The 12,500-nt window shown below is 46.0% G+C and overlaps 1 protein-coding gene across 1 annotated transcript in view; it reads right to left on the minus strand.

The window, feature by feature from the left end:
- SNX25 (sorting nexin 25) overlaps positions 1-8,058 on the minus strand; it is an 87,276-nt gene extending 79,218 nt beyond the window's left edge. Inside the window, exon 1 of the mRNA XM_030493040.1 lies at positions 7,100-8,058. Coding sequence (XP_030348900.1) covers positions 7,100-7,549 — 450 coding nt within the window. The 5' untranslated portion in view covers positions 7,550-8,058. The remainder of the gene's footprint in view (positions 1-7,099) is intronic.
- Between the last annotated feature and the right edge of the window lie 4,442 nt (positions 8,059-12,500).

The following is a 12,500-nucleotide window of genomic DNA, read 5'->3' on the forward strand; positions in this document are numbered from 1 at the left end:
GGTTGGAGTGGCTGCAGTGCCTGCCACTAGGATTGGAGTGGTTGCAATGTCTATTGCTGGGGTTGGTGCAGCTGTTGTGCTTGGGAGTTGAGTAACACCAACAGCTGCATTATCTGTTGCTGTCGGGGTTTGAGTAGCTACTGTGCTTGTCACTGGGGTTGGTGTAGCTGCAGTGCTTGGAGTAGCCATATTGTCTGTTGCTGTCGGGGTTTGAATAGCTACTGTGCATGTCACTGGGGTTGGTGTAGCTGTGGTGCTTGGAGTAGCTATATTGTCTGTTGCTGTCGGGGTTTGAGTAGCTACTGTGCTTGTCACTGGGGTTGGTGTGGCTGCGGTGCTTGGAGTAGCCACATTGTCTGTTGCTGTCGGGGTTTGAGTAGCTGTTGTGCTTGTCACTGGGGTTGGTGTAACTGCTGTATTTGAAGTTGGAGTAGTTGCGTTGTCTGTTGTGGTCAGGGTTTGAGTAGCTGTTGTGCTTGTCACTGGGGTTGATGTAGCTGCTGTACTTGGAGTAGCTGTGTTGACTGTTGTGGTCGGGGTCTGAGTAGCTGCTGTGCTTGTAGTTGGCATAGCTGCGTTGTCTGTTGCTTTGCCATCAGATCCAGAGACATTTTTTTCCCTTTGAAGGTGCTGGATAGTGTTGAGCAGGGCTCTGTAGGCATAGGCCAAGCCCCAGCACGTTGCCAAAATTTGTCCCTCTCTGGTATAACCAGGACGACAGCACACCTCGTTTAAGTGTTCTACTAGTTTTTCCGGATGTTGCACTTGTTCAGTGGTGAAGTTCCAAAGCACTGGAGGGGCCCACTGGCCTAGGTACTTGCCCATACTATCCCACACACCCTGCCACTCATAACTGTCCAGCCTCAGGGAAAATCTCCTGGTGGTCCTCCTATATCGTCGTCTAACCCTAGACCAGATTCGAACCTGATACTGCTGAATTTTTGACATTAAACGAAATAGGATGTTCCTACGACGGGATGGCCGTGGGTAAAACACACTCCGTATGTTTGCCAACATGCTGATCCCCAGCACAATCAGCAGGCAGGTTTCAAGGGTACTCAAAGGCCATCTAAAACCTTCAGAACTCTCAATTGCTGTCGCAAATAGGCTGGTGGGGGAACGGGGGGTGAAAGAGAATGCTTCCTTCGTAAGTTTACCCCCCGAGGAGAAAAAAAAAGATACGCAATTGCTAAAATATTTCATTATATACCTCCCAATGTATAGTGGTGATGGCCACGCTGGAAGCACAAACCAGACCAGTTTCATGATCAATGAGTCTATTGTATTACAAGTCATTACCATGAAGTACAGTGAAACAAGAACCTTAGCCCAGGCCCCCCAGCCGATAAACACTAAAACAGCAAATAGTGGCTGTAAGTAAGGTACAACATGCTGAAACTCTGAGATCAAGCGCAACACGTCTGAGAGCCAAATAATCACCATTGTGACGAGTAGTAACAATGAATGCTTATCACAAATATGATTAAACACACTCTGGTCAGATCTGTCGTTATCTCAACCTTTCGAGCCCCACGTTGGGCGCCAAAAAGAACTGTCGTGGTTTGAGCCCAGCCGGTAACTCAGAACCACACAGCCGCTCGCTCACTCCCCCCCCCCCCCCTTCTTCCTCCCCCCGCTCCCGGAGGGATGGGGAGGAGAATGGGAAGAATGTAACTCCCACGGGTTGAGATAAGAGCAGTCCCGCAACTAAGGTATAACACAAAACCACTACTGCTACCACCAATGATAATAACGATTAGTGAAATAACAAGGGGAGAGGATACAATTGCTCACCACCCGCCGACCGATACCCAGCCCGACCCGAGCAGTGATCTGGGCCTTCCGGGTAACTCCCCCCGGTTTATATACTGGGCATGACGTGCTGTGGTATGGAATACCCCTTTGGCTAGTTTGGGTCAGGTGTCCTGTCTCTGCTTCCTCCCGGCTTCCCCTCCTCCCTGGCAAAGCATGAGACTGAGAAAGTCCTTGGTTGGAATAAACATTACTTAGCAACAACTAAAAACATCGGTGTTATCAGCGTTGTTCCCAGGCTGAAAGTTAAAAAACACAGCACTGCACCAGCTACTAAGCAGGAGAAAAATGACTGCTATAGCTGAACCCAGGACAGTGCTGCAAGGCAGACTAGGTAAATCATTCCCTATACAGACTATCATTCATTTAAGATGAATTTAAAAAGCAGCACTTAAATTTAATAAACTAATCCTAGGTTTTTTTCATTATTTAAATGAACTTGATAACCCATCTCTCTATTATTCAGAGTAAAAACACTATACTGAAAAGAAAACTCTGTCCTGCCAGGTTTTTTTGGCGGAGAAACAACTCACACTGGAAGCAAGGCAAGAAGTGTTTTCCTTCTTCCCACTAACTTGGTTAACACGGCTCTTCATATGAGTCAAAGACATCTCCTCTACAACCACACAAGTTAACAGCAGTGTAGGGAGCAAGCTTGAATTTAAAAGGTGACACATGTCCTAACCAGGGCTATCACTAGTATGAGCAAGTCCACTGATATTTGAAAAATGAAAATCCCCTTTGAGACAGACGTTTTTTCCAACGTACAATTGGGTCACCATGCCTTTTTGCTGGCATGCTGCACTTTGCTGCCCTCCTCCACCACAAATAATCTTGTCCTAAAACAGCTCCTGAGAAGTGCTGAAAAATAACACAATGTACAATTGCTGGCAATAACAAAATGTACAACCCCAGGGTGTCATTCAATTCCAACTATTTCAATACAAACTATTTAGTAATATTATTAATGCCTGCAAGTATTTAAATTAATAAGTAAATATTACGAGTTGCCTGTGCACCCTCTTCTCTTTCCAACGAAGATATAAACGAACACTAGAAGAAGCAAAGCTTTATATGGAAGCTAGAAGACTCCCCAGCTAGACCTTGCGATCAGAGCTCTCACATATGGGAAGACCATGTTGAAAGCAAACCTCATCATGGCGATATAAACTGCACACCTTGCTTTGCAGTTCGCAACACATTTCAAATGCTCTTGCTGAGATACCTGACACCAGCAGAAAGTCTTCACCTTTCAAGTCCCAAAGGGGTTACATGAACAGCATTCAGAACAAAGCACAGCTTCACATCTGGAAAGATCATTTCACCAATAGCAAATTCAAGCAAAATGATAAAAGGCATATGCCTTGCTCTTCTGAAGTTCAAACCTGCAACACAGCACTTCTTCACCCAAGTTACTCATTTGCATGAACAGGTCCATGAAAATCAACGGCACTAAACTCACACTGTAAGTGCTTGCAGAATTGAGAACTTACAAAAACTCCCCTTTTTCATCACAGCAAGAACTTGATCCAAGTCCCTTTGAAGTTGATCAAGAGTACTCCCACTCTCCAAGAGCCTGACTCCCACTAGAGTAAATATTTATTACTGAATACCTACGTATTTCCTCATTTGTTAACCTCAATGTGAAGCTCACTCAAAGAACGAAAAATGAATCCATCTGCCCTGAGTTTGTGCACATAGGACCCAGGCAGAGCAAGACACCAGCCATAAGACTTTTTCCTAAAATATTTTAAATTGTTAGGCCAGCAGAGGGTTCTTCCCTATTCTTGAGGAAAAGACGCAGAAAGGCTGAAGAAATTCTAGTTTTAGTCATCCTACTACTGGCTCCCAGAAAGGAAAAGACAGCAGGATCATAAGGCTCTATGAAAACTGGGAGAGTGACAGCTGAATGATAATAAAGCAGTGTAAATACAAAAGGATGTATAATAAAAAGATTACCTACAAATTTTTCAAAGATAAATGTATGGAGGAAACTTTGCAAAAAACATTTTAGTGAATGACATACACCACTATATGCTGCCTGTACAGACACTACTACTTTCTTCACCTACATGTTGCTGAAGCACCAATTAGGAAATCTGCCAAACACACGCAAAATTGTGTTCAGAAAAAGTATGTCAAGGAGCTTTGCAGCCCTGCAGCCATTTTGTATCGAAACAAAATCAACAAAACTGTAAATTGAAGGCATGAGACACCCCAATAAGATGCCTGAAATTACAGCTTCTAAAGAGAAAGTACCTTGCTCCTTGTTTGACAGTCCCTTTTTTACAGCCAGGTTAAATTTTGAAAACACTGCAAAGAGGAAAGAAAAATTTCAACTGAATTAGGAAGAGGATAAAGAAACAATCCTTTAAATAAAAAGGATTTCAGTACGTACTGCTGCTTCAGCAGTGACTTTTAAATGCAAGATCTCAATTCCCTTCTGAAACAATGAACACATAACCACAGAACTACAATAAATCCAAACACCACATACCAGAAAAACAAGAGCAGGTGGGTATTATTTACATACACAAATCCAACAGGTGAAGGCAACAGGAGAACATCTTGAAGAGAACCTAGCAATAACATACCACAAAAAGAAGGAACATCCCACTAAAAGCGAGTGCATAGGATGTAGTAACTGAAATGACTGTATTTGGCTCTGCACAGTTCAAGTTTCACTCCTGTTCAGTAGGCTTATGTATTACGTTTTTCAGAAAGGGGGAGAGAAAGAGAGCAGTAAACCTGATTTTTTTCTTCAACTCTTGGCTTCCTAAATTTAATTGATTTTCATTGTTTGGCTGTTTCACAAATCTGAAAGTTGCGCCTCATTGCAGCAGCAGGGACATTTCCGTTATTAAGTCTATATACAGAATTTTTTTTTGTATTGTGTATACAGTATGTTCTCCTAAAAGTAAATTAACACACATCCAGATGTTTAGATAAGTATAGCAGCACATAAATGTCACTGCAGCTGGTGGCATTATCACTGAAATATTTAACCTTGCAAACCTCCAGAGGGCCATGAAGATGATCAGAGGGCTGGAGTACCTCGTCTATGAACACAGGCTGAGAGCTGGGCTCGTTCAGCCTGGAGAAGTCTCAGGGGCAACCTCAGAGCAGCTTCCAGTACCTAAACAGGGCTTACAAATCTGGAGAGGGACTTTTTACAAGGACATGTGGTGACAGGACAAGGGGGAATGGTTTTAAGCTGTAAGAGGGGAAATTTAGACTAGATATTAGTAAAGAACTTCTTCCTATGACGGTGGTGAGGCACTGGCACAGGTTGCCCAGAGAAGCTGTGGCTGCCCCATCCCTGGCAGTGTTCAAGGCCAGGTTGGACGGGGCTTTGAGCAACCTGCTCTACTGGAAGGTGTCCCTGCCCATGGCAGGGGGGTTAGGACTAGGTGATCTTTTAGGTCCCTTCCAACCCAAACCATTCTGTGATTCTTTGAAATCTGAAGGCAACAAGAATTTAATACTGATGCATTTTTTTTTTTTTTCTTTTTTTTTCCCTTTGATATAAGGTAGTTGAATGGTGAAATACAAAAGCATATAGCCCTCTACTATTCAGGTGCTTATGCACTTAATACATATTTGTTCCCCAGCATTCCTATGACAAAAAACTGCTGAACTAGCCCCAACCGTACCCACTTCATACACTACCTACAGAACAAGTACCTTCTGCTTTATCACTTGTTGACTTTGTGCGTAACATCTTCTCATTTCTCACTTCTAACACTCTTACACATTATTTCTTCTTCACTCCCTTCAAATAAATTAGTATGGTCCTGAGTCTTCAAAGCAAAAAGGATTTAAAAAAGTCTACTGAGAACACAAAATTATTATCACACACAACCACTGCCACACACAGATCCTGAATGAACCTTTGCGAGTTGTATTATTCACTGAAGTCACCAACCCCCAGCCAAACAATCCCTTCTACTGACAATGTTCTGCCAGTTTCCATTAAATGCAAGCCTGGAAAGATGTACTGCTCACAAACACAGGCTCCTTCCCTCCCTAGGTCCACTACTGCAGATCATTAGCCAGTTTGATTGGTAAGACAAAAAGATAGCCAATTATATCAGCGAGCGATTTCTAACAGGTTCTCTGCCCTGCCAGGACCCTCTGCTTTCTGCAAGTTCAGCTGCATCGACTGCAGCCCTAAAAACATAGAAGTGACAGCGTTGTTTACTTGCTGCTACAAGAAGAGTACGCATCCTAAGTGTAATGAACTGGGTCACCAGAACAGTGAGGCTGCACACCAATTATGCTTCTATTTCTTTGCAGAGCACTCTCAGGTATCCTGGGTGACACTTATCAAAGTGAAACAGCACTTGGGTGGCACTGTCTACGGCTGCAGCACTTCACTTGCTAACATGCCACGTTAAGGTCTACAACTTGTGGGGTGAGGGGCCAAGGGCACCCGGATGGAGTCACCAGCTGTGGTGTCAAATGCCACATCCCTGCAAGCCGTGGCAGGGTGGGAGCACAGGCAGATCCTCATTTCCAGCAGTAGCTTTTCAGGCCTGTCTAGGATCAGCTCCAGAGCACTGGATGATTTGATGGGGGGAGTGAGGACGTGCATGGATGAAAGCAAAGTTATTCTGACAGCCTCCAAATACCCTGTGCTACAGGTCCCGCTCAAGGGAAAAAAAAAAAACCACCAAAAACTATTAAGCGGTGAGCTATGAAGAGCTCATAAACATGAATTAGTACATCTTAGAAGACGTACAGAAAATAAATTTATCTTTTGTGTAGAGGTCTGCAGAGGTTTGAAAACACTCTGGCACTCCCTCAAGACATGATAACACTATCTGAAACTGCCCAACTCCACAGCAGGCATTTAAGCAATGCTATGCTGGCTCTTAGAGCACGCCTCTCTCTTTTACTAATGGCATTTCAACTGAAGGAGCAGAAAGGGATTTGAGACGCAGCCAACAACAAATTGCCATACGAGTCATCCCGCACTCTGAAGGTCTCTCTCGGAGCAAAGTCTCGTTTTTTCCCGCACTCCTGCTACCCTCCAGCACAACTTTTCCCCTTTAAAGCCCCCTCGGGCGGCAGAGAGCGGACAGGATCCTGCGGCCGCGGGAAGACAAGCGTACACGGGGTTTGCGTGGCCCGGCGCTCCGCGGTGGAGCGAGGGACGCGCCAACCGCCGCTCCCCTCTCCCCGCTCTCCCGCCGGCGTAAAGGGAGAGCGCCCGCTGCGGCCGCCCGCCCCGCTCCGCTCCGCTCCGCTCCCCTCCGCTCCCCTCCCCTCTCCTCTCGCCACTTACCCCCACAGCCCGCAGGACCGGAGCTGCGGCGGCGAAGTCCGGCGGCGGCAGTCGGCGGCGGCCGCGACACACGAGGACGATCAGGGTGCCCAGCGCGGCGGCGACGGCGGCGCAGCCCGCGTAGAGAGCGAGGCGGAGCAGCAGCAGGGCCAGGCACGGCGGACCGCAGCCCCCCGCCTCGGTCCGCTCCTGCCCCAGGTGGACGACGGACACGGCCAGCAGCCCCAGCCCGGCTGCCAGCACGAAGCGGGACGAACCGGGATCCTCGTCCTCCTCGTCTTCCGCCGCCTCCTCCTCGCCGCCGCCGCCAGCAACAGCGGCGGCTGCCGGGGCGCTGCGGCGGCCGGCCTCGCCGCCGGGGCCGTGCGAGCCCAGCGGGCCGGGGGCGGTAGCCCCCGTCGGCTCGGGCTGCCCGGCCGTGCTGCTAGCGCTGTCGGCACCGGGGAACATGCTGCTCCTGGCGCCGCTGGGAGCAAGAGCATCTCCCGCCGCGGCAGCCCCCTGCGAAGGTCGCCGCTCTCGGGGCCCCCCCTGTCCTCCTCCGCCGCCTCCGCCGCCGCCCGCCGCCACTGGCACCGCTGCGGCCGCCGGGGGAGCCGGAGCTCATGCCCGGCGGCAGTCGGGTGCACGGCGGCCCGGCCGCTTCCTAGCAGCCGCTGAGGCGGCAGCGCTGCCCGCCGGTGGCCGGCGGGAGCCGAGCGCCGTGGCGGCAGCCCGGGAGGCCCCGCCGCGCCGATCGGTGTCCGGCAGGGGGAGGGGAGGAGGCGGGGGCGGTGCGGCAGGCGCACGTGTCCGCGGCCCGCCCGGTGCCGCCCCACGGCGGGCCTGGCCTGTCCACCCCCTGCGCGGTTCGCCCCGAGGGCAGCGCAGTGGCAGGGCGCGGGGTCGTCCCCGCCCCGCGCACAGGCCGCGAAACAGCCGCGCTCAGGCGAGACGGGGCGGGGAAGGTCCCTCCCTGCGGGGCCCCCGCCGGGCGCGCTGTGGAGCTGGGTCCCGCGGAGACCTACGGGCGCCCCTCCGCTATGGACAGAGCTGGGGGGCTGCGGGCCGCGGCTAGGTGCGACCGGTGGAGCTCAGGATGGTCTGGCCACAGCACCGAGGCCCTGGCCTGAGCTCAGGACAAAACCTTGGCCAGGGGCATCTCTGAGGCCCAGACTCTCTCCTGAATGAGAGCTGCGTGCACCCCTCTGCTCACACCCCTTTGATCAGCCGAAGGAGAGACCATACATAACTGGATTTCAGACATAAAAAGTTGATAGAACAGCGACTGAAGTGATACAACCGAGATCCTGCAAAACCCAGCCCCACTACCCCAAAGGAAGCCTTCCAGCACTCCCATTGCTACCCTCCCTCCACTCGTCTGGTGAGTTGGGACTGCCTGTGGCAGATTCTGAGAACCAACTCCTCAAAAGCCTTGCCCTATTCTAGCTGTGCTGGGGATGCATGTTCACCTCCCCATAGGCACGGTGCAGTTAATGGCTCCTCTGAATTTGCAGCTCTGTAGCGGTTACCAGCCCCAGCCAAGGTGGGAGGGAGGCCTTGATCTCTTCAGAGTAGGAGTAAAGGGCAATGCTTCCCTATAGGAAGCCAGACTCTGCAAAAGTGGATGTACAAGCATTTACTCACAGGCTTCATCTTAAGAGCAGATATCCCATTAAGGAAGTTAAGCACTGTAGAAGTGCTGACAGGTCTTGAGGTGTCTGGGAAGCGCTTTTCAGATTGCCACTGCTCTGGTGATCTTAATGGCTCTGAATCTTTTATTAAACAACAGCTATTCTGGCTGGGGTTGGAGTCCTTTTGATTTATTCATGTTCTGTAAAAAGTTACTTCTATAAAATGCGTGATACTAGCCTGATGAAGAAAAGGTATAGATACCAAGGCACAGGACAGGCACGGAGCTGGTCAGGATTCTAAGTTACAGCAAATGTTTGACTCCACCACAGTATTTTCTAAACTAGTTCTAACCTAACCCACAGTGTCTGACGGTATGGCCTGACTCATGTAACAGAACTGTCTCCGTATATACATGTCTTTATCTATTAGACGTTTGCATAGCAGTGTATGTCCTCTCAAAATCCCAAAGTATTTGAAGTTATTTTAGCTCCCACGTTAGTCACTGACCAAAGGAAACACTGCTCCTTAATCATAGAATGATTTGGGTTGGAAGGGACGTTAAAGATCATCTAGTTCCAACCCCCCTGTCATGGGCAGGGACACCTTCCAGTAGACCAGGTTGCTCAAAGCCCCATTCAACCTGGCCTTGAACACTGCCAGGGATGGGGCAGGCACAACTTCTCTGGGCAACCTATTCCAGTGCCTCACCACTCTTACTGAAGAATTTCTTCCTAATATCAAATCTAAATCTACCCCCTTACAGCTTAAAACTATTCCCTCTTGTCCTATCACTACATACCCTTGTAAAAAATCCTTCTCCAGACTTCTTGTAGGCCCAAATCCTGTCCAAAGTCCTTACAGTAACTTAAATACAATTTTATTACACAGTTTATTCTATCTAGTGGCTACTAAATTGCACAAAGACATTTTAAATGCTAGCTGAGACCATCCAGAGTGTCCAAAATGGATTATTAATGTCTCTAACGTGATTAAAGGTGAAAATCATCATAATAGTGAAAATATTATTGCAGTGACAGTGCCTTCCCGTATGAACTACCATGCACCAAAACATCCTGCTGCTTCACCAAAGGGCTTGAGGACCAAGGTTCTTTCAACATGTCTGGTCATTACTACCAACAGAAAGATTCTGCGGAATCTGAAAGCTTTTGGATAAGGCCCAACATGCCAGAAGGTTTCCTATAAAGTTATTTTATTCTCGTCAGGTACAGAACAAAAAGTAAAGATCCATCTCCCAGCGCACACTTTATTCCTCAAAGATTTCAGAAAATACAGGACTTTGGCCTGAGTTCAAGTTCTATTCTGGGATATTAATAAAGATCCACACAAGAAACCAGACAGAGCGTATAGAGGCCTCCTACCGCAAATGCATTCAGGAAACTGCCTGGGCCTCTGTCAAAGCTACTTAAGGGAATTGAATTTTTAAATTAACCTGAAGCAGAGTACGTAATGTTGTTAGTCCTGTGTAAACAGAGATTATTTTCGTATTAGAGTATTAATTCTCAGAAGTGGAGAGGAAGATAAAAAAACAAACCTACCTGCAATAGCAGTTTAGTCCTGCAGTGCTTACGCACAAAAACAGTTCTTGTCCGAATGAGTAATCCCACCAATTTTAGCTAGGATTTACACATCATACCCTGAATTAGATATGTCTAAATCAACTCCAGTGTGCATCCACAGAGCTACAGGGAGATTTGATTGCAGGGGTTTTTTTTGTTTAGTTTTTAATAAGATTCTATGGCTTTTTGACCTGAGGTACAATTTCTAATATTTTAGATGACATCCTGGCTCCACTGAAGTCAATGGTAATTTTCAAGTTTACCTCAGTGTTATTTGAACTTCCCCTTTTGTACTTTAAAAATTACCTATCTGTACAAGACAAAAGGACTTCAGGGGTCAATTTTCTGAACTGGGGGTTATTTTATTCTCTTCCTGTGACTATTTACTCGTTCATGGAACTAGTTTATGAGGTAAGAGATTCAAATTCTACTTTATTCAAGCATTACAGCAAGTATTTTTCCTACAAAGAGAATACTATTTTAATCTTTGTTTAGAACAGAAATTATGTCTCATTTGAGTCAGCATCTTTACTTTTTTTCCTTTGAGCTAGGAGTATAAGTCACCTGTTTATAACATACCCTAGGCAAAGGCCCAATGGTCTGAACACACTTTTACATCTTTCTTCAGTGACAACCTTGCAACTTTCACCTTTGCACCACTGCAAACTTTAAACTTCAGTAAATTTGCACCTTTAAAATGTTTAGGCAAGCTTAAAATGAATACTTGCTTGAAAGCTTTTTCACATTTACATTCTGTTTTGTGAGACTTTCTGGTTTCGATCACATTGCTATAAAGATTAGCAATTTATGACTTCCCAGTTAAAATAGAAATTTACCTTATAGGCAAAAAAAGGTGTGTAAATTGCATACTTTGTTTATATTTTTAGTATACTTACAACTTTGAATGAATTGCATGCTTTTCTATGACTGCTGTGGTGCTGCATTGTAGTTACAGTCATGTTAAGAGTTTACAGAAATTCCTAAAAGCCTTTTGGGCACAAAACCCAGAAGCACTTGTGAACTTTTAAACCCGATGGTATAGAAGCATGATAACTAACACAGTTAGAAACAACCATAGGAAAGAGAAGAAACACATTTACTGGGTAATGGACGCTGTTGACTTAATGAACCTTAGCTAATAGAGCAAGAGAAAAGATTGTTATACTTCTCAGTATCTTAAATCCTATTTGATGCCTTTCAAGAAACTCAAGAAAATGATTGTGATTATTTCTTAAAGGCTTGAAGAAAGGAGCTCAAGATTTTAAATCTTTTTTGCCTCTTAAAAGTTTCTCTGCTACGGTAGGTGCTTCAGACTTGATTGATAATGTAAAATGCAGACACACTTCAGTGGAAACCATATGAACAATCTGTCTGTAGAAGCAGACATAGTTTGTCTGATAAAACTGTATCTCAATGTTTATATATTGCAACTGCAAAACTTGTACTTACACAGATTTTTTTTTCTCTTTTGTGTAGTCATTGCAATATAAACTGTACACGATCATATACTATGTTTTTCCATAGGCCTCATTCCTCTTTTACTAAAAATTATTTGAACTGTTGCAGAAGGTAACTATTCATTTTTGTTGCCCACATTTCTACAAAATACAAGTTACACTAATGTTAACCAAATTTATTTTTTGCTACACCTTTTTGAGATAATGGTATTGTATTTTGCCTATTTGCGGATAGGAACCTGACACACAGGGGAAAAGGACAAAAACACCCATTTAATGCCCAGTGTGAGTTACCTAAGACCTCATATTGTGAGGTCAGCAAAGGCTCAGCATTTTGTAGCACTTGATGTTTTCCAAATACAGATCCTGTTGATTTCTAGCTGCAGTTGAGATTGTTCAACATGTTGACAGTGAGTTGAGTAAGATTCCAGAAGTGTGAATTTGCAGAACCTCCATTAAACACTGCATAGCACAAATCGGACTAGACTTTGGTTAATATAAAGACATTCAGTTGTCTTGAGACATTTTCTTTCTTTTCTTGTAGTGTTCTGACACATTCACTATATGTATTTAAAAATCTGTGTGGATATACATATACACACACATATATATACATATGTGCCTCTGTGCGGGTGTTTATGTGCCGAGTGAAATAGGGCCATATACACAACACTTACCTTGGCTGCACAGCCCTGATTCAACACAAAAATTGGTATGCTCAGAAAAAAACGTGATCGTGTCATTAAATCTTTT

This window comes from Strigops habroptila, chromosome 7, assembly GCF_004027225.2.
Source record: "Strigops habroptila isolate Jane chromosome 7, bStrHab1.2.pri, whole genome shotgun sequence".
In the NCBI taxonomy this organism is placed as follows: domain Eukaryota; kingdom Metazoa; phylum Chordata; class Aves; order Psittaciformes; family Psittacidae; genus Strigops; species Strigops habroptila.